This window comes from Polistes dominula, unplaced genomic scaffold (assembly GCF_049000335.1).
Source record: "Polistes dominula isolate Pdom_NZ unplaced genomic scaffold, Pdom_raw_medaka contig_79, whole genome shotgun sequence".
Lineage (NCBI taxonomy): Eukaryota > Metazoa > Arthropoda > Insecta > Hymenoptera > Vespidae > Polistes > Polistes dominula.
The window spans coordinates 5,377,748-5,399,368 of NW_028300916.1; the positions used below are offsets into that span (position 1 = coordinate 5,377,748).

At 34.2% G+C, this 21,621-nt stretch overlaps 1 protein-coding gene across 3 annotated transcripts; it reads left to right on the top strand.

The window, feature by feature from the left end:
• Nucleotides 1-34: 34 nt before the first annotated feature.
• Nucleotides 35-5,006, top strand: LOC107067131 (calnexin). 3 transcript variants are annotated; one of them, XM_015322359.2, is made up of 8 exons: nt 35-176; nt 904-1,159; nt 1,286-1,587; nt 1,678-2,337; nt 2,416-2,556; nt 2,792-2,917; nt 3,802-3,972; nt 4,273-5,006. In XM_015322359.2, exons 2-8 carry the CDS (start codon nt 913-915, stop codon nt 4,324-4,326), a joined length of 1,701 nt encoding a protein of 566 aa, XP_015177845.2. In that variant the 5' UTR covers nt 35-176; nt 904-912; the 3' UTR covers nt 4,327-5,006. The 3 variants fall into 3 exon arrangements, with proteins under 3 accessions (XP_015177845.2, XP_015177847.2, XP_015177846.2); XM_015322361.2 differs by lacking the exon at nt 2,792-2,917 and adding an exon at nt 3,328-3,450 and having other exon boundaries at nt 37-176; XM_015322360.2 differs by lacking the exon at nt 35-176 and adding an exon at nt 312-482.
• The last annotated feature ends 16,615 nt before the right edge of the window (nt 5,007-21,621 follow it).

Consider the following 21,621-nt stretch of genomic DNA (forward strand, 5'->3'; position numbering starts at 1 on the left):
GGATTTTTTGAATCAATTATCAAGGAATATTTCAAGTATAAGATTGGCAGCACTGGTATATATGTATAGTTATATATACGTATTATATATCTATATACATGGATATTGAGCATGATATTTTGTAAGTGACGTTACGGTGTAATAAACAATTATTAAAAATTAAAATACGTATTCAGGTGAGTCCGTTATCTTTTTTATTATAAATTTTAGGATTTTTTTTCTATTAAAATTATTTACTTATCAAAGAAATGTATTGATTAAACATGGCACTCCCTTATTTTCCATTAATCATTTCCGGTAGTGGAATTCGTTTTTAGTACACGTCAAAGTAAAAAGCCCCACGTATAGATTAACATTGCTGCTTAATTAAATAATACAATTTCTATCTTTGTCAAAGCGTATATTAAACTTATTCATTAAGAATTAAATAAAATACATTTTAACAGTGATATTAATAAAATTTAGTATACGGTGTTTCACGTGTAAGTAATATTAATGAAAATATTTAGATAAATAATTAATTATTAATATATAATTTATTATTTTTATGATTTTTTTTCCTCAAACATACATTTTTTTTTGTTCAGAATATATTTCATTTATCAATTAGCAATTATTAAATTATATCATATTATCAATGAAAGTATTTAATTCAAAATTAGCAAGGTTTTGTTTAAGATAATCATATATCAATTTATCAACAAAATTGATATATTTTTTTTTTAACAAACTTAAATCTTCATTATATAATTTATCAGAATGATTTTTTACAATATGACTTACATGAATTGATTATTTAAAGTTTTACCATGTTTTCTCTGTCAATTTAAATAACAGATTTATAAACAAATATTAGATTTATAAGAAATTTCATTTGAATTGAACTTTGTCTTTATATTTCAGGAATATGAGATGGCAAAAATCGTAGCGTGTGCATTATTAATTTATTTAAGTTTAATTTGTAATATATTAAATGCTAATGAACAACATGATAATGATATTAAAGATACAAATACAAGATCAACGTACCAAAGTCCAAAGCCATCTGGATTTGTTTACTTAGCAGAACATTTTGACAATAAGGAAAGATTTGATACTACCTGGGTATTGTCAGAAGCTAAAAAAGATCATATCGATGAAGATATAGCCAAATATGATGGTTCGTATTACCATTACTATTTATTATTATTTTTATTCATATATTGAAACATTTCAATGAAAAATGATCATTAAAAGTTAAGTGAAATAAAAAAAGAATTGTTTTTTTTTTTTTTTTTTTTTATAGGAATCTGGACTATCGAAGAGCCTAAAAGACCTATACAAGATGGTGACTTAGGTTTAGTATTGAAAAGCAAAGCTAGACATGCAGCTATTTCTACTTTATTAAGTACTCCTTTTCATTTCAATGATAAACCATTAATTGTACAATATGAGGTTAATTTTCAAGATGGTCAAGAATGTGGTGGCGCATACCTTAAATTATTAACGCTTGATCCTAAAAATAAGGAATCAAATTTAAAAAACTTTCATGATAAAACTCCATATACTATTATGTTTGGACCAGATAAGTGTGGGAATGATCATAAGGTATATAAAGATATTATAAAATATACACACACATATAAGATTTCTTTGTTTCTATGGATTAATTTATATAACTTTTTTCTCTTAATATAGCTACATTTTATTTTCTGCCATAAAAATCCTTTAAATGGTATAGTAGAAGAAAAACATAGTAAGAAGCCAAAGGAGAGATTGGAAGATTTCTTTAAAGATAAACAACCACATTTATATACTTTAATAGTTCGTCCTAATAACACTTTTGAAATCAAAGTTGACAATAAGATTGTAAATACAGGATCGTTATTAGACGATTTTATTCCTCCTGTAAATCCACCTTTAGAAATAGAAGATCCAAATGATAAACAACCCGATGATTGGGACGATAGAGAAAAAATCTCTGATCCGTCAGCAGTTAAACCTGATGATTGGGATGAAGATGCTCCAGCTCAAATAGTGGATGAAGAAGATGTTATGCCAGAAGGTTGGTTGGAAGATGAGCCACCTATGATACCAAATACTGATTCTGTTAAGCCTGAAGATTGGGACGTTGATATGGATGGAGAATGGGCACCTCCAGAAATACCAAATCCTAAATGCGCAGATGCTCCAGGTTGTGGTCCTTACAAGCAGAAAATGAAGAAGAATCCACGTTATAAAGGAAAATGGTTACCCCCATTGATTAATAATCCTAATTACAGTGGAAAATGGAAACCTAAATTAATTCATAATCCTGATTATTTTAATGACGAACATCCATTCTTAATGTCATCAATTGTAAGTTTTGAAGATGAAATATTAGAAACAAATTATGTTCAATTAAAATCAGTTTTATAATTCAACTAAAAATTACAGTATGCTATTGGATTTGAACTGTGGTCCATGTCTTCTGATATTATTTTTGACAATATTCTTATTACCGATGACGAAGAAGTTGCAAGAAAATGGTCCGATGAAACATTTGAAGTGAGACGAGTTAAAATTGCTGAAGAAAGTGTAAGTAGTTTTATTATCAACATTTTTAAATATTTCTACATATAAAAATTCATTTTTACATTTTATTTGAAATAATAGGTAAAATCCATATTAGCTATTCTTGCCTTTTTTTTTCTTATATAACAATAGCTATTGGTAATAATATTTTATACATTTTATTTATTGTTTTTCTTATGTCAAAACTGAAACTTTATAATCTTTCTTTTATTTGAAATACGCACATTATAACATAAAGGAAACATTTTGGGGACGTATGATGCGTTCCATGAACTACAAACCTGGCTGGTGGGCCCTTTATTTTTGTTACTGTATGGTACCAATCACAATATATGTTTGGTATTTAATAAAACGTTCACGCGAGGTACTTCATTCATTCACGAAATTTAAAATCTCTGCTTATATAATGTATTCAATTTTTTGTAGTAACTTATGAGACCACAATTTTTTCAAAGTTTGAGCAAAATAATAGGACTATCATTATTATGTATATTTTATAATGCTTTTGATTTGTTGATGGCTTTAATAAGCTGTAAGTAGTTATTGTGTAAACAAGAAAAAAAGAAAAAAAGACAATGTATATTTTATATATTATTATAGATCATTTGAACAATTTGTACAGTAATTTAACTATTTCTCATTACAATTTATAATGTATATCATACATGATCACGTAATATTGGTGTTTTTTTTTTTTTATTACATTTATACAGTTAAATTTGTAAATGTATTCGCACAATTAATTTGCAGTATTTTATTGCTGGTTATTTATAGTGGACTATGTGGCGTCAAATAGCAACATTTACTACAGAACATCCTTGGATGTGGGCTGTATATATACTAGGTGCAGGCCTACCTGTACTTCTATTACTTTATTGTTGCTGTTCTGGTAGTCAGGTATAAAACATATTTTGTTGTTGTTGTTGATAAATTTGATGATATTTTTTTACTCTATTTCTCTTGATAAAGTTTTTATAATTAATATTGCAATATATCACAGTATTCACATATGGTATGTGTTCAGATTATAAATTAAAGTTAAACTACATTTGATTTATATTTTTAAAAATTATTTAAGCTAGTTCAAATTATTGCTTGTAAAGTACGTGTTTTCGTGCTATCAATTGCACCAGTAGTGCTATTCTAATATAAATAGTTTTGTATATTATAATATTATTAAACTATTATGTGTTAAATTCGAAATATATATATTTATATTACAAATAATCTTTGCTATATTATTTGTAGGAAAAAAATGATGGTAAAGAAGAGGAAAAGGAAACTTTAGATATTAATAAAGAATTACTAAATAATGAAGAAGAAGAAGAAGAAGGAGAAACTCAGCAAGAGGCAGCTATAGAAGAAAACAAAGAAATTGAAAATACAAGTGAAACAGAGGAGATCATTGAATCTAAAATGGTAAAAGTATTATTATTAACTAGCATTAGGAATTGGAAAGTTCATTGCCACAAATATCAAATCCCGGGGCCATTGTTTCTGTCCCTGAGCGCGATCCTTCCATTCGCGGTCTTCGTATCCTATTTCTTTCAGGTCCCTTCTAATATTATCCTCATGTTAAGAGCATATATATAGTTTCAATTTTATTTAAATAATCTATATATGTTTATTTTATTTATTTACAACAAAGAAAAAAGAAACAGCTTAATGAAATTCTAAATAGATACATTCATAATTAATAATATTTGATTTCTCCTATAGGATAAATCTAGTGGTGAAGATGGTCCAAGGCGAAGAAAACCAAATAAAGAATAATAAACATAAAAATAAATATAAGAAAAAAATTTATTGTTAAAGTGTTCGTCATACTTTCACATTCCACATTATGCTTGTCATTGTGGATAGTAGTATTATCAATCACTAAATATGCGATGTTTTCATTAGCAATTAGTTCCTTGTTTAGAGATATGCTAAGGGATGTGCTTCAATTTTAAGTATAGTTTATCATTATATAATAATTTAAAAAAAAAAAAAAACGTCCTTGTGTACTGTACACAGTAAGTATATTTATAATATATTAAAAAAAAAAAACTCGACTCTCTTATGTGCATTTCAATATTCATATGAGAGATTTTCACGTATGTAATAAATATCACTTTAGCTGATAGAAACTTCTTACCTCGTAGTAATGCGACAATTATTTAAAGTACGGAGGAAAGTTGGTCAAATGGGAAAAACTATGTTGACCAATGTTAAGAAATCTTTTTTTTAAGATCTGTTAAAAAGACGAGTAGGTATATAGATATTAAATACATTCGTTCTTCGATTTACATGGCACTTTTTATATATAAGTGATAAATAATCTCTACGGTTTCAATTTATAAAGTAGAACATTCATTTTATACATTAGACTTATGTTGAATATTTATAATGAAACACATTACTAGCACTCTGAAATAACATGGATTAAAAATTAATATAAAAAAAATAAGAAACGCGTTGATTGTTTTTAATTACAATAGCAAACTAAAATATTATTACTGCTAAGGAAATTCAAATTTATGTGATATTTCTATTCGTCATTTTTCGCAAATGGTTAAATATGTACATCATGTTGCATGCTTAGGATAATCACTCTAATGCCAGTCGATGGTATTTCTCATGCTTACTTATACTATCTGTTGGTATTATATCGATCGTTTCCTTTTTATCATCACCAGTTTCATAAATAATTGCTATCAACACTAGATTGCCCAAGGAAGTCATTTTGACTACTTTTTAGTTTCAATTAGAAAAATAATGATTTATATAATGATACAATTTTTTTAGAATTGTGTTTGTTAAATTAAATTGTAATTGTAAATAATATAAAAAAATATTAAAAATTAATTTTTTATTAAATAAATTTCTTTACACATTAGTTATTCCTTCACAAAGTAGTCATTTTGACTGCTTTTGGGTAATATAAAAAATGGGAATTAAAAAAAAAACTTGTAAAATATATGCATGGTGTCGAGAAGAAACGATGCGGGTTTACCCGAATTCCCGAAGCTTTCAAGATCTCGTGATATCATTGAATTGTTGCACGAAATTGCAATGTTTAGTCTTTTTTTTTTTTTTTTAAATAATTTTTTAAATTTTCAGCATTCAAAATTAACTCGGATAATTGAATGTATTGATTATTGAATAATAAGCGATAGTATTGCGATTAATTATTGAGAAAGTTGATAAAATCATGAATAAAATAGAGTATAATGGTAAAAACCATTGCAGAAACCAATATTAACCCTTTGACTGCCACGTCGAAATCAAATGTTTTGCCCACGGCATTATTTTTATTATTCAAAGAATATAATGGCAAAATAATAATAAATTGATGTTAATTTTGATGTACTAATAAAAAATGTTAATTGTTCAATATGACAATATAGGAGGAGGAGGATACTCGGTTTTACGTAAAAGGAAATAAAAATAGTAGGGAAATGAAAAGGGGGTAGGGGTAAGAAAAAGATAAGGGGATATAAAACAAATAAATATTAAGAAGGTAGAAAAATAAAGGAAAGGTAAGAGAGAGAGAGAGAGAGAGAGAGACAGTTCTTTTCTCGTGTAGGATCTTTCGAAGAGATCTTTGGAGGAGTAGTAGTACCTTTACTAATGGCATCGAGAAACGGTCCCTTTTTTTTCTTATTTCTCATCGAGAAAACGAAGCTCTCTTCTCTCTCTCTCTCTCTTCTCTCTCTCTCTCTCTTCTCTCTCTTTTTCTCTTGTTTTGTGATCTCGCGTTTTAAAACTCCTCCTCCTCCTTCGTTGTGTCGCGCGAGTTTCGTTTATACGACGTAACGCGCGTACAGTTACGTAAGATCGTGCGGGCGTTCGTTCTTATCTGATTGTCCACCGTAGAGAGACCTGGCCAGCGCAGAAGTCGTTTCTCGAAAGTTATGTCGCATGCAAGTGGAGGGGAAGGAAAAAAAAACAAGAAGAAGAAGAAGAAGAAGAAGAAAACGACTCGCTGAAATTGCACAAGAGTGTTCTCCTCCGAATGTTTCTTTGATTTTTTTTCGTACCTTCTTTTTCGATCCTCGTTATATATCCACAACCTTTCGAATCAACCTCGATTGATCTATCATTACCACGAGTTTAAACGAATTTAGAATCTTTCCAATGAAAATACTTTTGATTCTTGAACCGTCGTCAGCGGTTAACCAGGAATAGAACTTGAAAAAACGTGAATTCACGTCAGCGAATGGTCGCAAATGTGTTAACATTTATAAAGTAAATTTTACAAAGAACAAATCTAATTGTGCAGTTTTCAAAGTAAACTTTCAACATAATAAACTCTTGGGGTTCACCTTAATATAATTACCATTGAATAGTACAAAAATAATATTTAAATTGTATTAATAAATAGTCAAATATCTAATCTAATAAGAAGATTCATTTTCAAATCAGTCGTATAAATTATTATTTATTCGTGACGTTTTTAACACGAGATCTTGGATTTAATGCAAATGTGCAGAGCGTGCGGTTTTTATATCACTTTAAGACGGTAACAAAGGTATAAAATGTCGCTGGTTGGATAGACAATCTCTCTGTACCATATTCGTTCTCTTTCATTCTCTTTTCATCTTCATCTTCCATGTTCTATCTCATTTCAAAGCTCTATAAAGCGTCTTCATTACAGAACGAGAGGTGTCGTGTTACTTTAATTACACATCACGGTCATCGTAAACGTTCGTACGTAAGTAAATCCAATAAACACAAAGGAAATTTACGTCAAAAGATCACGGTGGACCGGGTAAATCTTAATAGCGAGTCTGTTATGCTCCTGTGGTTCTATGATCCTGTGTCGGTGGGCGTAAATGGTTCAGGAAAGAGAGACGCATTTGCATCGCACGCACTACAACTACCACTACCACCACGTGTCAACGTGCCCTCGGGTACTTTGATTTACAAATTCCAGGTACAAGGCGTTAGAAATGTTCCTTTAAAACAATAACAACGGCTGTTTTATACCGTTCGAAGGATCAATCATGAGCTAGCGTTTTGCTTGAAGAGAGTCAAGCTAAAGGTCAGTTCAACCGAGTAGAACCACTTTAAATCTGTATAACGTGTAGGCATGGCGAATACGGTAGCAAAGAGAGTCTCTTGGATCCATTAGAGGATGGAATTAGTTTTGCGCATGAGCCAAGCATGAGCAAGGGTAAATGCAAGCAAGCGTAGATGCGGAGACGATGTGGAGGACGTTGGTGAAGGCGGCACTTCGCAAGGGAGAAAAAGAGAAAGAGAAAAAAGGGCATGAGGGAAGAAAAGGGAAGGAAAGGAAAATGGAGTCTGGCTATCACGCTGCCCGGAGGTCGCGGATTTATGACCGGCCAGGTTTTATGCGCTGTTTGCCAAGGAAGAAGGAGCAGAGCAGAGCAGAGCAAAGCAGCACAGCAGAAAAGAGAAGAGAAGAGAAGAGAAGAGAAGAGAAGAGAGAAGACCTTGATTATTTCCTAGTCCGCTTTTACATTTCAATTTAGTTTCTTTGACTACTCCGTTCACTCGCAATAGTCGTGTTTGGTACGAACACGATGGACAGAACACAATCGGAAGTCGAAAGTTTTCTCTTATTCTCATTTCGAAATTGAACTTGTACGTATGTCTTGATTTCACCTACCTTATCCCCTAACGATCCATATAAATAAGAGAGCTAACTAATTAGTTGGAATTATTAGAGACAATATGGCAAATTACGCTTACTCAGTCCTATGCCCGTGGCAAGATCGTGCGCTAAGATAGAACAACAACGCGCTCGGAGCGTCAGTAAGATTTCGTTCATTAATTATACGCGACTCGACTATTACAAGATCGCTTTAATTGCACTTACGCAATCGGAGCTTCGATCGATATATCACGCCGCCGCAGCCGCCGCCACAGCACCAAGTCTCTACCTCCCCAGGGGGTGTTTTGCGACGACGTATAAACCCGTCCTGGTGTGCCTCTATAGTACCTTCCCTCATGTTGTTTTTTTTTTTAATTTTTTTTTTTAACAACTTCTACAACGCCCCAAATGATTTACAAATTAACGCGATTAAGAAGCCGGTTTGATTCCCATCCACTTTATATAGAATATGTTCTTTGATCTTTCAACGATTAATAACATTTCTTTCAAATTAATCCAAGTACCATTTATATATTCGCGTTCGACGTGTATTCTCAATATTATTGTTTTTGTTTGATTATACTAGATCAGTGATTCCCAAAGTGGGCGCTACTGCACCCTGATGGGTATTGCAGCGATTCAGGGAGGCGGTAGAAACATTAATACATATATATATTTCCTATTATAATTGCTATTAAAATTAAAAAACAATTAATTTCCAGGGGGCGTATAATTAATTAATCATTTATAATAATTAATAATATATATAAAATAACAATATAAAAATAATATATATATATAATAATATATATAATAATAATATATATTATGTAAATTACTTTATATAATACTTTACTTACTTTACTTATAGTGTATATTATATATATTAGAGTATATAGTATAGCATAGTATAGTATTATATAAATATAGAATATAATAATAATATTATTACTATATTATATAATAATATTCGTAGGATAAACTGTTTATCATAAAAAGAAAAAGTAAATAAATGTGAAGACCAACAAATAGTCGGAAATCAAAAAAAAAAAATGATTACGCTGGTGGGGTCCAAACTCTTGAAATCTCTTGAATCTTTTTGCTTCTTTTTCTTTTTCTTGTTGTTTTACTTTCGTAGCTCGTAAAGTATATCTCTCAAGGAAGTTTTACGTTCTCGCAGAGTACGAGTTACGATCTGAACGATGTAATTCGCTTTGGTATCGTATCTCTTAGTTTATGCTTATATAATCGCGCATTATGATTGCAGTTATACCAGCACAGTGCGCCGACGTCGTTAACACATCGCACCGGAGGCTTAAATGAGTCAGAATGACCTCTCACCGAAGCGAGATATCCAGTAACGTGGATCGAATGTCCGACACCCACGGTTCGACGATAGCCGATAGATCACGCTCGATCGTAAATAGATCATTCCCTGATAGACGTGGGCGCGGCGACGCCCGAAATCAAAGCGTTATCAAGAGCAATTTTTTGTTTGTTTTTATTTTATTTCTCAAACTCTAATATAACCACTTGACTAAAACTACAGTTTGGGACAACACGAGTTCATGACAATGTAACTGGCACCTGAAAAATTCAAGAAATTTGTTTGTCGTAAATAAGACGAAATATAAATTTATGAGAATGTGTAGCTATTGCAATAATATTTCGAGGTGGGACTAAAAATGTCCCACCGTGTATTACGGTGTATCAAAAAGGTGGGACACTTTTAATCCCACCGTGCCCCAAAGAGTTAATTAAATATTTGAATTAGAAGACATCATAATATAAGAACTGAAGCAACATGCGCAACACGATGGTCGTTTTATTTTTTGTTAGAGTTTTTACGAGAAATTGCATAATCGATTTTATTTAAGTACCAAAGTAAAACCCATTCGGAATTCGAAATAAGGATTTTTCTCGACTATTCTTGAGTAACTAACTCACTTTGTTCACGTTAATGGATCACAAAAGAGCGAGGAGGGGTTTAGCACGAACATAAACGTTTTTAGTTAAATCTAACATAAGCCCAGTTGCTTTAGCTTGACGCAAAATTGGAGGAGGCAGTAGTTAGTTTCTTAAGAAAACTATGTAACTATGTCGATAGACAACATTTACAACATGCTCGACGGGGGTTGATGAAAGTTATTATGCAGTGTTAACGACCTGCGGATAAGGGGATTGTTTACGATCGCCGTAAGTTAGCCATTGTTTGCTCGGTAGAAAATATTATCTCTCTATCGTTTGTTTTATGACTGCATTCCCGGTTAGTCTGCATTGTCGCAAGAAGAAGAAGAAGAAGAGAAAAGAGACGGAAAAGCAAGGAGAAAGGTAAACGAAGACGTTCGTTCGTTCGTTCGATCGTTTGATCGTTGGTCCTATCGAGAAATCCTGTTCAGATATTCTACTGTATTACTTTTTACGTTGTCTTCCTTATTGAATCTACTGTATAAAAGAATTTTAGGAAGATTCTTAAAGAACGCCCATTTAATGTTACCTACGCTACTATCTCCAAAGTAACAATTATCGCAACTATTTTCCACGCGTCATTTCATTGTTTGCAAATTGTTCGTTATAACCTTCGAAGAAAAAGGTTCATGATGATTATTCGTTTGTCACTTCGTTAAAGTTGCTAATTAAATTGCCATCGTAAAACTTTCGAGGATTCGTCAGAATTTCATTGAATCATTGAATTGAAAATTGTTCAATGTTGAGAGAGAGAGAGAGGGTCGATGGAAGAACGTTGTGACCGGATTTTAGGTTTTTACTTTTACCGGGAGCTAGGAGCGGGCAGATGAAAAATCGTGACGGAAGAACGGATAGACGTTAACGATGCATTGTCTTTAACTCTTGTACCATTGTTAAAATGTCTTCTGGATAAGTGAAACGCGACGACGCGACACGTTGTTGGCATTAGAAGAGGCGTTAAGTATAAAACATTTTTTCTCCTATATCAACTTATCGATATTTTTCACATTCCATTCTATAAAAAAAAAAAAAAGAAAGAAAGAAAAATCTCTTTTTCCAATCAAATTATTACGATTATTCCCGATCGCCGGATAAATAATATCAAAAAATCTAAGAAAACGATTTTATCACATTTCTCGATCTATAGTAATCATTTTTCTAATGGATTAAGATCAATAGTTCAAGCAACTATTTGAATACTTTGTAAATTACCGTCGTCGTCGTTGTTGTTCTTATTGTTATTGTTATTGTCTAACATTTAATGGACTTTCTAATAGAAAATAAATCGATTTTAGTATCGTACCTTCAAAGGCGCTTCGAATTTACGTGATTTACACTCTATAATCTCGACATAGCCGGAGCAATGTCTTTCGTAAATGAGAAAGCGATTATCTTGAAATGGTTATTAGATGAGACGGGGAGGGGGGAGGGAAATCTTAGTTGCGGGAAGTAGAAAGGAATAAAAAGTTTTAACGCGGGGCCCGCTAGAACTGCCAACGCGAATCAATGGGAAGGGGGAGAGCGTACGTTTGTGCACAAACGGGAGGTGGCAATGTTGACGACGACGACGACGACGACGACGGTGTTGTGTATAGCTATACATATAATACCTACCACCACCGCGGAGGTGGTTTCAAACGTGAAATAATCACGCGTGGTCGAGCGACAGACATCGAATGAGTCACGCTCCGGCAATAATGTAAGCGACTGGAGTGCATTCGGGCTCGTGCTAAACCCAAGTTGCTACTTGCTGCTTGCCATCTTTCGATGTATGATAACGAAAGAAGAAGAGACGAAGAAAAACAAAATAAAACCAAACAAAACAAAAACCGGAATAAACAAACACCTTGGAATTATTGTAGATACTTCAAAATTTTCTCTACGAATTGATTTATTAAATTGTTATACCTATTAGGAAGTCAATTGATTTGATTCGTAACGTTCCAAAGAGAAGAAAATCAGGAAGGGAGGAAGGATGGTGGGGGTGGGGATTATTCGAATCTCCTAGGATTATTTTGCTCGACTTAATCTCAAGAATGAAAAGACGACGATTTTCGACGAGTTTTTTTTTTGTTTTCATTGGATGTCCTGCTCTCAAAGATAGGTGTACGCGACGTTATAGATAAATTTGCAATTAACGGAATACGAGTGGTGCATGCCGGTGTGCGAATCGTGTCGAATCGATACGATACGATACGATACGATGCGCGTTCCTACTAGGCACGATTTCTAATGTCACGAAGATGCTTCTTCCTCTTATCCTACGGGATACGCGGTGCACGTGGGTGTCCCATTAAGATTGCCGATCTGCACGAGCATTCATCGCGCGGCAAGTGTCGAGCGCCGTTTTCTTCGCATATCTCCTTCGCGTACTTTTACCTTTCTACTACCTGAGCTATCTAACAACGTGCTTCGCATTTCCTGTCCCCCCCCCCCTCGCCAAAGAGAAAAAGATAGAGAGAGAGAGAAAGAGAGAAAGACTTTGACCCTTCCAAAGGAACGATAATTGCTCCGTTAGAGATTAGATTAAGAATCTTGAGAAACTTGGCCGATCATCCTCCTGTCCACTTCTCCCTCCTCGAGCAAGGAGAGGGTTCCCTTCATAAACGAGATCTTTATCGATTTCGAGTTTATCGTAATCGTCTCTTCGTGAAACAGGTATAAGCTACCGATCCAGATTCTTCTACGGAGACCTCGATGACACTCCTCAGATAACGATTGCCAATATATATATATGTGTCTGTGTATCTCCTCTCGCGGAATCACGATTCGATTGTACTCCTTTAATTGCGCTCGTTAAAAAGCGTCTACTTACAATTAGTACGCCCTCTGGAGGTTATGCTTTATCGCAACAGTACGATCTTTCCAAAAGTTCTACGAGTTAAGTACAGTTTAAACAATAAGAAAATATACAATAGGTATATTTATATAATAGAATACGTATTAGAGGAAAAAAGCATGTATTTTTTGTTTGAATGTATTTATATAATTTTCATGAAATTGATCAGATGAAAAATTGTTTTATTTAAATCAATCGGTTTCACGTTGATCGGTCAAGGAAGACTAAGAAAACCTAATGAAATCGTTAAACCGAAGGATAGTTTAACGAGACACGTTGCTAGATGTAGACCGACAGGGACCAGTGACTCGACCGGCTTGGGATTTGCGAAGGTGGCGGGAGTCGCACCGTAAACTACTCATCATGGGCACCCCGTGTGGGCTGTCGGGCTATTGTCATTATGAAAATGACGGCGTGGTCCGTAGACGAAGAGTGGTAGTCGAGCGCTCACGCGTACGTTTTCATAGGCGTCGAGTCATTCATTTTAACGAATTTTCCTTATTTTATCAATGTTTTAATATCTTTCCTGTATAAATTACAGTATCTTTAGATTATAGAAGTTTGGTAAAAACAAAATGTCAATCGTTCGATAAAGTAAACTTAGAACACCATAAACATTATTTCAAATTGTTCATTCATTTATATCGTAAGCTATAGATTTAAATGTTGATTACGCTTATGGCATGTATATATATATATATATATATATATATATATATAATTCCGTACGCTATGCAACGTCGTCATTTGCACGAGCTAGGATCGGAAACGAAATGAATCAGACTTGCACGAGGAGTCTGTTGTTGTGAGTATTTCTCGCAATCCATAGAAAGGTACAGGTTGATCAAATTAGCGAGAGATAAAAGCCAACGTAATAAATCGACATACTTTATTACCGATTGTGTTAGACAGTTGGCAGTTGGTTTCTTCATTTGACGGAGTAGCATCTTTGTGTATACAAATGAAAATATACGTTTGTTTCTGGTAAGAAAAGATAGTTATTTTTTGTCTAGTTAACATGATAGGTGAAAAGAAAAAAAATAATGAAAAATAGAAAAATATAGAAATAAAAAAAAAACAAAATTATAATTATCCTTTGGGATCGATTACACGATATCAGTGTCGATTTCAAATGAATTTTCAAAGGGGGAAGGAAGGGTGAAAAAAGCTTGAGTATGTGTTACGGGCTATCCAATCTCTCGATTTGCATATATACAGTGATGAAGAAGGGGCACGTGGGCACTTAAGATGGCGATGAGATGGTCGCGTAATGAGTCGCGCTTATGCATACAACCAGTGACACCTTCTTCTTCTTCTTTTTCTTCTTCATTGGAGAGTGTGAATCATCGCTTGGTGAAGATAAGAGCCTTCCAATCGTTCTTCCGCCCTTTTCTTTCTCTCTCTTTCTGTCTACCTGTTATACTTCAACTCGTTTCCTCTTCTTCTTCTTCTTCTTATTCTTCTCTGTCTTTCAAAATGCACAATACTGTGCACGTGTATCTAGAGAGACCGGCGCCCCAGCAAGCGATCAGGCCAGAAACTAGTTATTATAACTTTAAATTATAGGTATTCGCGTAGGTGACATACAACGGTCGTAAGTGCGTGTGCCGACGATTTATACGAATGTTATGCACGGTCCGTAGACTCTTACCCCCGAGGCTAGAGATATGTTAGTATAGGTACTACATATATGTATATAACAGCGTTAAATTGTATCATTGATAAACTTTGATATTTACAAACATACACATAGAGACATACGCATATGTACATACCTGAAATATTAAAATTCCATTCCTTTCGATGATATCATTTTGCAAGCTAATTTCATAGCAACAAATTCACTTTGATAATTTTTTATTAAAAAAGTATACGAATGTTCTGACGTTTTAAGGAACTAAGGACTATTATCAACTAAAAAGTTGCTCAAATTTCTTCCAGTTTATTGTCTTGTTGTTTTATTTGTCAGTCTTCTTTCGAAAGATATCAAAATGATATTAGAAAAGTATCAAATTTATTTGACTTATACGTATGCGTGTTTTGTTGCCATGCCAAATGAGATACGCATGATGCAAATGGTGCAAATTCTCTGTCAACGACACGCGTCGATTCATCGACAGGATGGATCTTTGAATCGTCTTATTAGCTAATGTGATTAGATATAAGTTAGGTTCGTTAGTCGCTTTAAGATAAGTATAAAGGTAAGTTTACAACGTTTATAATATGATACACGTTTTAAAAGAAACAATCATTAAAGAAATATGCAGAGCACAGTTCTTGTAACAAGAGAAACGCGTATGTTGTATATGTACATACGTACGTATGTGTAATATTATACATAATACCATAAGTAAATACATAGAACGTAGTTGAAATTAACGCACGTGATAATCGGACTTTACATAAATTAATTTGTTTTCGCGTCTTCTCATGATAGTACAACATTAAATAAGAATTTACGTAACGGGAAAGTCGTTATACGACCACGCGCAAAATCCGTATGCGGACCAAGAATAGTTTATTGTTGAACGTTTATTCTATGTTTAATATACATTTATTATTGTAGTTCGGTAAGGTGTAAAAATGATCGTGGCGATTAATTCGATAGGTAAAACAGCTTTTCCAAGATAAGAATTAAACAAATGCTAATTGCGATTAGTTATTACAACGTTATACACAACATCGCATAGATAACGCGTAGGTGATACACAAGTACGTACGTAGCAAGTAACGTAAGTGCGTGTGTTAAGGATTTATTCGACAGTGTGCATTCGTGTTGTTGTTATATCTCCTCCCCCCACCTTCCCTCCACCTCCCCCTCCCCTCCCCCCGCTGTCACCCGGATAGAACGAACGAGATCACGCGAGAACTTGGAGAGTGGAACAATTAATGAAATATATAAACACGTTCTTATACGATTCATCGGATAAAATTGTAAAAACGTTGTTAAACGAACGCGAGCGAGGCCCCACGACTCGATAAATTGAATTACCTTGAAACGCATGTCCATGGTGAATTGAGTTAACTCGAATGTTGTTGCTTGATTGTTTGTCAAACGAATTACGCGATCGTTATTCTCTAATTATAAGACGACAACGTTTTCTACATTATTTTTCTAATACGATACATTTAACAAATCTTGAAATTTTAAAGAAACATTATATTAATAATAAAAAAAAGGAAAAGCTCATTAAAGCTACAGGTGATTGAAAAAGTGAAATTTTTTAAATTTCTCCTGCTGTGTACATCCTTTTTCCCTTTTGTCATAAATAACAAGTTCCCCTACAAAACCTTTCACTTTTGTCGTGTTGTTTGACAATTTTCGGTACTCAACCCCAAAAGAGAAGTTTCACTTTTAAATAAAGAGAAAAGTAAGTATATTAAACGTATTTAAGAAAATGATGTACAAATATCGATTATTTCTTGTTTTTTTTATTTTATTTTATTTTTTTTTTCATCAATACTTTGTTCATGCTAACTGTCAGTGAGAGTAAAAAATGACGAATGGAGAAAATATCCCAACACCCACACACCGAGTGTCGGTATATGGAGAAAACGGGGAACGTGGCCCATGGTTAACGCGTGTAATAACGCACACAAGCGATAATAACGCAACTAGATCGGGACATTTGTCGCGTGAAGCTTGACTGAGTATGAAGAGAGAAAGAAAAAAGAATGAAAGAAAGAATGAAAGAGAGAGAGAGAGAGAGAGAGAGAGAGAGAGAGAGAGAGAGAGGGAAGAGGAAGAAAGAAGGAAATATTGCGAACATCGTTGGTTGCAACCATGCTTTAGTCGATATGAAATAGAAAAGAGAGAAAGAGAGAGAGAGAGAGAGAGAGAGAAATCAGGAGACTCATGAGTCGTGGCGCTCTAGCACATAGTTCGTTCTAGCTATGAATGAATGTGGCGCCAAGTGAATGGAGTGCGTCTGTTCACCCTTGCCTACGCATTTACGACACGAGTCACCCGTCGTCGTCGTCGTCGTCGTCGTCGTCGTCTCGAGTTTATTCCCTTCCCCTCTTTCTATATCTTCCTTTTTGATTCTTCTATGTCCAAGCGACATGTGCGAAGAATTGTAAATGTGTATCCTAGGATCGGTGATTAATTTGCACGCACTTATCTTACTTACCCTTTTTTGTAAGAATCTTGTTCACCCATTTGTCGGACGTGTTAGACCCACCACGAGTTTTCGTTGTCGGTAAAGGAGGTTATGTCAAAAATCCTTTTTATCTTTCCTTTGTCCTATCGTCATAATAGTAATAGTTATTAATAATTTATTCGAGGGATAAAAAAAGAAAAATACAGATAGCAAAAGGTTTGTGTGAGGAAATCCATGACGATTCGTATCTTTCATAATTTCTAGGCCTAATCCTTGCGTTATCTTTGTTCTTTGGGTAAGTTTTATAGAGATACATAGAAAAAGGGTAGAAAGAGAATGAGAAAGAGTAAAGAGGCGGGACACGGACATTTTGTAGTGCACCTTAATCACGCTGACAGAATCGAGAACTCTCTTATGCGCTTGTGTGCGACAACAACGGACGGCGGTATCGTTTCTGCGAAATGCCAACCGGTCGGTATCTAGACCTTAAGCGGTCGAGCAACTTTGATGTGACGTGACCAAATTGATTCATGGCTCATTGTCACGCACGCTCTCAAAACCTTTTCTCGATTGGTCAGCAGCACCGCTTACGCGCGCGGCATTTAGACGCCGTACAAGCGCCGGATTTTCATTTTCACGAATTGTGAACGAAGAATGGGTGGGTAATGTTAGGGTTGTTGCTTTTTTCTTTTTTCTACGAGCACACTTTTCTTATGGAAATGTCAAGAAGAAATAAAACTGGAATGGGAAATAAAAAGGGCAATATGATTAGTCTCTATTTTTCGTTAAACCAATCCAATAAATCAATTGCAATTTATAACCTTTTATGAATGCTTCGTGATAATTATTATAATTTTCTTTTTTTTTTTTTTATACGACACGATTATGGTGGAGTTACATACACGAAAAAGGGGTGCTCGTAAAAATGCCTCATTCGAGGAAACAAGGCTCCCGTGCTACCTGCTGTAAAGATAAAGAACCAAAGAAAAGGTGCTTCCTTTAGAGGAATCGATGCGTTCGATACACGAACTCTCGAATGCACGCACACACACATACACACACACGTTTAACGATCGCCCGGAGGAGGTCGGTCGGCGATCTTATCGGTGCTAAGGACCGTGCTCGAATGACGGGCAGGAATTAGGCAATTACGTGGCGCTTAATTGCTAATTACTCAAGGGGCCAGCCAACCGACACTAATTACTCCTACTGACAATTTATATCGTTCATTCTTCTCTAATAATTAAAGTTTCACGCGACGACACACTTTTCAAGCATTCCAATCTTTTGAGAATTTTATGGTGAAAGAATCATCTCTTTAAAACTAGAGCCTAAAATTATCGAGATCTTTGAGAAGTTTTTTTATTTATCGATCGAAATCATGGAATAGGAGTCCGTATAATCTGTTTGATTACTAGTTTTCTCACCGTTTTAAAAGATCGAAAAGGTTAACGAACTTACACAACATCGATGATGTAAAATAAACGATTCCGATGATCAATTCGAGTTACCATGTAATGGATTGCAGTAAGAGAATGCGTGCCGAGGTTAAAGTGGGAGGTACGAGATCTTTGTAATTATGACAGGTTAATGTCGCCAATGCAATTCGAGAAAGTTAGGTCGTTTGAAATTGAACCGCCCACGCGATATTAGTGCGACCGCACATCGAACCTAAACGCCCCCTTGGCACATGCACACGCAGCGAAAGCACGTATGTATTCCATTAACGCGATTCACCGGGTCCGATGTCGAGGAGGAGGAAAGCTTCGGAGGGAGGGAAGGAAGGAAGGAGGGCATACAAGCGCATCGCGAAACGTCTCATGCACTGACGTTATTTATGTGACGTTCCATTACAAACTCTTAATTGTTTGACTAATGTGCAGCTAGGCGCGTACCGCCAAGGTCCGGTTCAAGGATTTACCTTCTTCTTGCTTATGGATTTTCTCTTGTTGTTCCTCGTAAGATGATTCATTACTCGTACTGGATCTTCTCACTTTTTTTCTTCTTTTCTGTTTTTCTTTCTCGAAAATCGACTAATTTACCCATTATATATGTTTACGTATAACAAAATTACATCTATTATATTAAATAATAGGATAAAAATAGTGTAGATCCAACACTAAGATAGATACGATTAATTATCTTCGTTGTATCTCTTCTAGATTGTAATCACGTGCTTGAGCGTGAAATGGAGAAAAGGTAAAAAAAAAATACAAAAGAAAAAGGGATCATTCCCCCGTAGCGAGGGAAAAATCAGCGTTTATCTGACCGTTTAAAACAATATTAGGTACGTGGGCCTTATTTTAACGCACCTGCTCTCTGTGTAGCTTAGCGAAAGAACGAACGAAATTAAATATTGATTTACCTGCTAAAGTAGAGAAGGCTAAAAAGAAAAGAATAAAAGGATGCCGAAGAAGAAATGTAGCCACCTGCCAATTTTCGAAGATGACTTAGCGAGTGTGTCCATTGTTTTAATGTGTATGTATGTGTGTGATCGAAAAGCTTCCACCGACGACTCCCCGTCGTTCTTTACGAGCCGTCTATTATCGATCGATTTATTTACTCTTCTCTGGTTCGCTTATATAAAATTATTTATTGTTGTGTATACCTACCTATATATGTTACACCAGGTAAGAGAGTGTGGGTGCTCCGCCTTCTTGACCTTCGTACTTCTTCGCAACTTCCTGTCGTTTTTCTTTCGTTCGACGCTAATAGACCATTGAATATGTTGATGGAACGATGTACGCGAATGCATGAATGCACACGTACGTTTATGTTAGTCTCTCTGCTGTTTATCTGTGTGACACTGTGACTTGACGAGCGCTTTAAATTAAATTGCAAAACTTCGTCTCTTCGACGAAGCAGCAATAGCTAGTTGAATATAATAATCAGGTAACTCTAATGCGAATTCTCGAGACTGAAAAATAATTTGTTGAAGGTCAAGGTGTGACAGTAAGAAAAAGATTTCTATCTATATAATATGTGTCGCATTAAAGAACATTTATTCATTAATTTTGCTAATAAAATAGAAATACTTTTTTTAAATGGAAGAAACTTGACACGCGTTCTGTTTCAAAAATAAAACACGCACACGTCATACTTGCTATATTATATTTCCAATAAAAATAATATTATGTAATAAATGAATTCAACTCTTGGTATACTCTGCATTCGTCTCATTCGTTTTGAAACTTGCTTATTTGAAGGTTTCACTTTTAACGTGTGTGCGTGTGTGATCTATACACATGATATTTTTTTTTTCAAAGTTATAACGCAAGCAAAAGCAATGAGAAACATTAGGATAGTATGTTTTTTTTTTTTATGAGTTCATCGAATATTTCGTAAACGTGTGTGCAGGGGTAGAGTTCTTTTATTCTTGACGATATTTCGCTCGACAGGTGAGGATGTGTAGGACGATCATGTTTTATGGCAATACCATACGAGCCTCGCCCATTACGCGCCATGATGCATTTATTCGCAAAGTAGAGTCACCGATTTTGCATACAAGGAGTCTCAGTACTCTCCTCCGTTCATCTGTTCGCGTTCGTTCGTTCGTTCGTTCGTTTCGCGCGACTATTCCAACATGGTTGAGAAGAGGCATAAGTTTTACCGAGTCAACGAAACCCCAGCGTGTGCGCCAGCGAGCATCGTTTAGATGGAAATAAATCTTTCTGGATGGGGAGTATTATTTAGAGTGTCGCGTTGAGCGTATATACATCGAGACCAAGAGACACGAATTCATATATTTTCCTAACCGTAAACTAAGAACAAAGATTCTTACCCTACGCGTTTATAACTTTTCCAATTTTGTTGGTTAAGATTTTTCTGTAATCTCATCTGAAATAAAAAAAAAAAATGAAAAAGAAAGAAAAACTATTTCTCGTGGCTATTAAGGATCTAAAGATAACGGGGAAGGATCCTTGTTTTTAAAGGAAGGTTTTTAAAACAACTGTGAAATTGTTTTATAGAAAAACCACCCCCTGTTCAGATCTTTCGAAAATTCTAATCGATTGTAAGGTTCATTAGAACGTTATGACCGTTTCTTCCTGTTGATAATCACGAGGGGTTGGTTTAATTGTTTTTTTTTCTTTTAGAATTTTTCTTTCAATATAACATGTATTTCATGTGTAGATGTTGATTAAAAAAATGAGGAAAAAAATTTGATCTTACACAGAGGAATAAATACATTGAAATAATTTATTATATTTTGATTCACCGCGTTAAGATAAATAATTTGAAAAAGGACTCGTGTTGATTTTATTTCATCGATTGTCTATTGATCACGTTTTATAGTTTTGTGTTATCATTTCAAAATTCATCGTATTATTTTATAATCTTTTTTTTTTTTTCATTTATAAATAAAACGAAAAAGTGAAATTGAATCTTTTAACAACCAGTTCTGTATACGACATGCCTTGCCAACGAATTTATTTTTACGTCTCAAATACGATCAATGTAAATATTATGATCAATTTATTATTACATAAAGTAGTATATAGAAATAATGTTTATATAATTTTTTGTATTATTCAACGGAAAATTTATTGACGTAGTTTATT

What these genes read in the sequence shown, in the direction of transcription:
- LOC107067131 (XM_015322359.2), top strand. Translation starts at nt 913, where the DNA reads ATGGCAAAAATCGTAGCGTGTGCATTATTAATTTATTTAAGTTTAATT. An exon ending in CATTCTTAATGTCATCAATT is followed by an intron (nt 2,338 to 2,415) that starts GTAAGTTTTGAA and finishes TAAAAATTACAG; the next exon opens with TATGCTATTGGATTTGAACT. An exon ending in AGATCATTGAATCTAAAATG is followed by an intron (nt 3,973 to 4,272) that starts GTAAAAGTATTA and finishes TTTCTCCTATAG; the next exon opens with GATAAATCTAGTGGTGAAGA.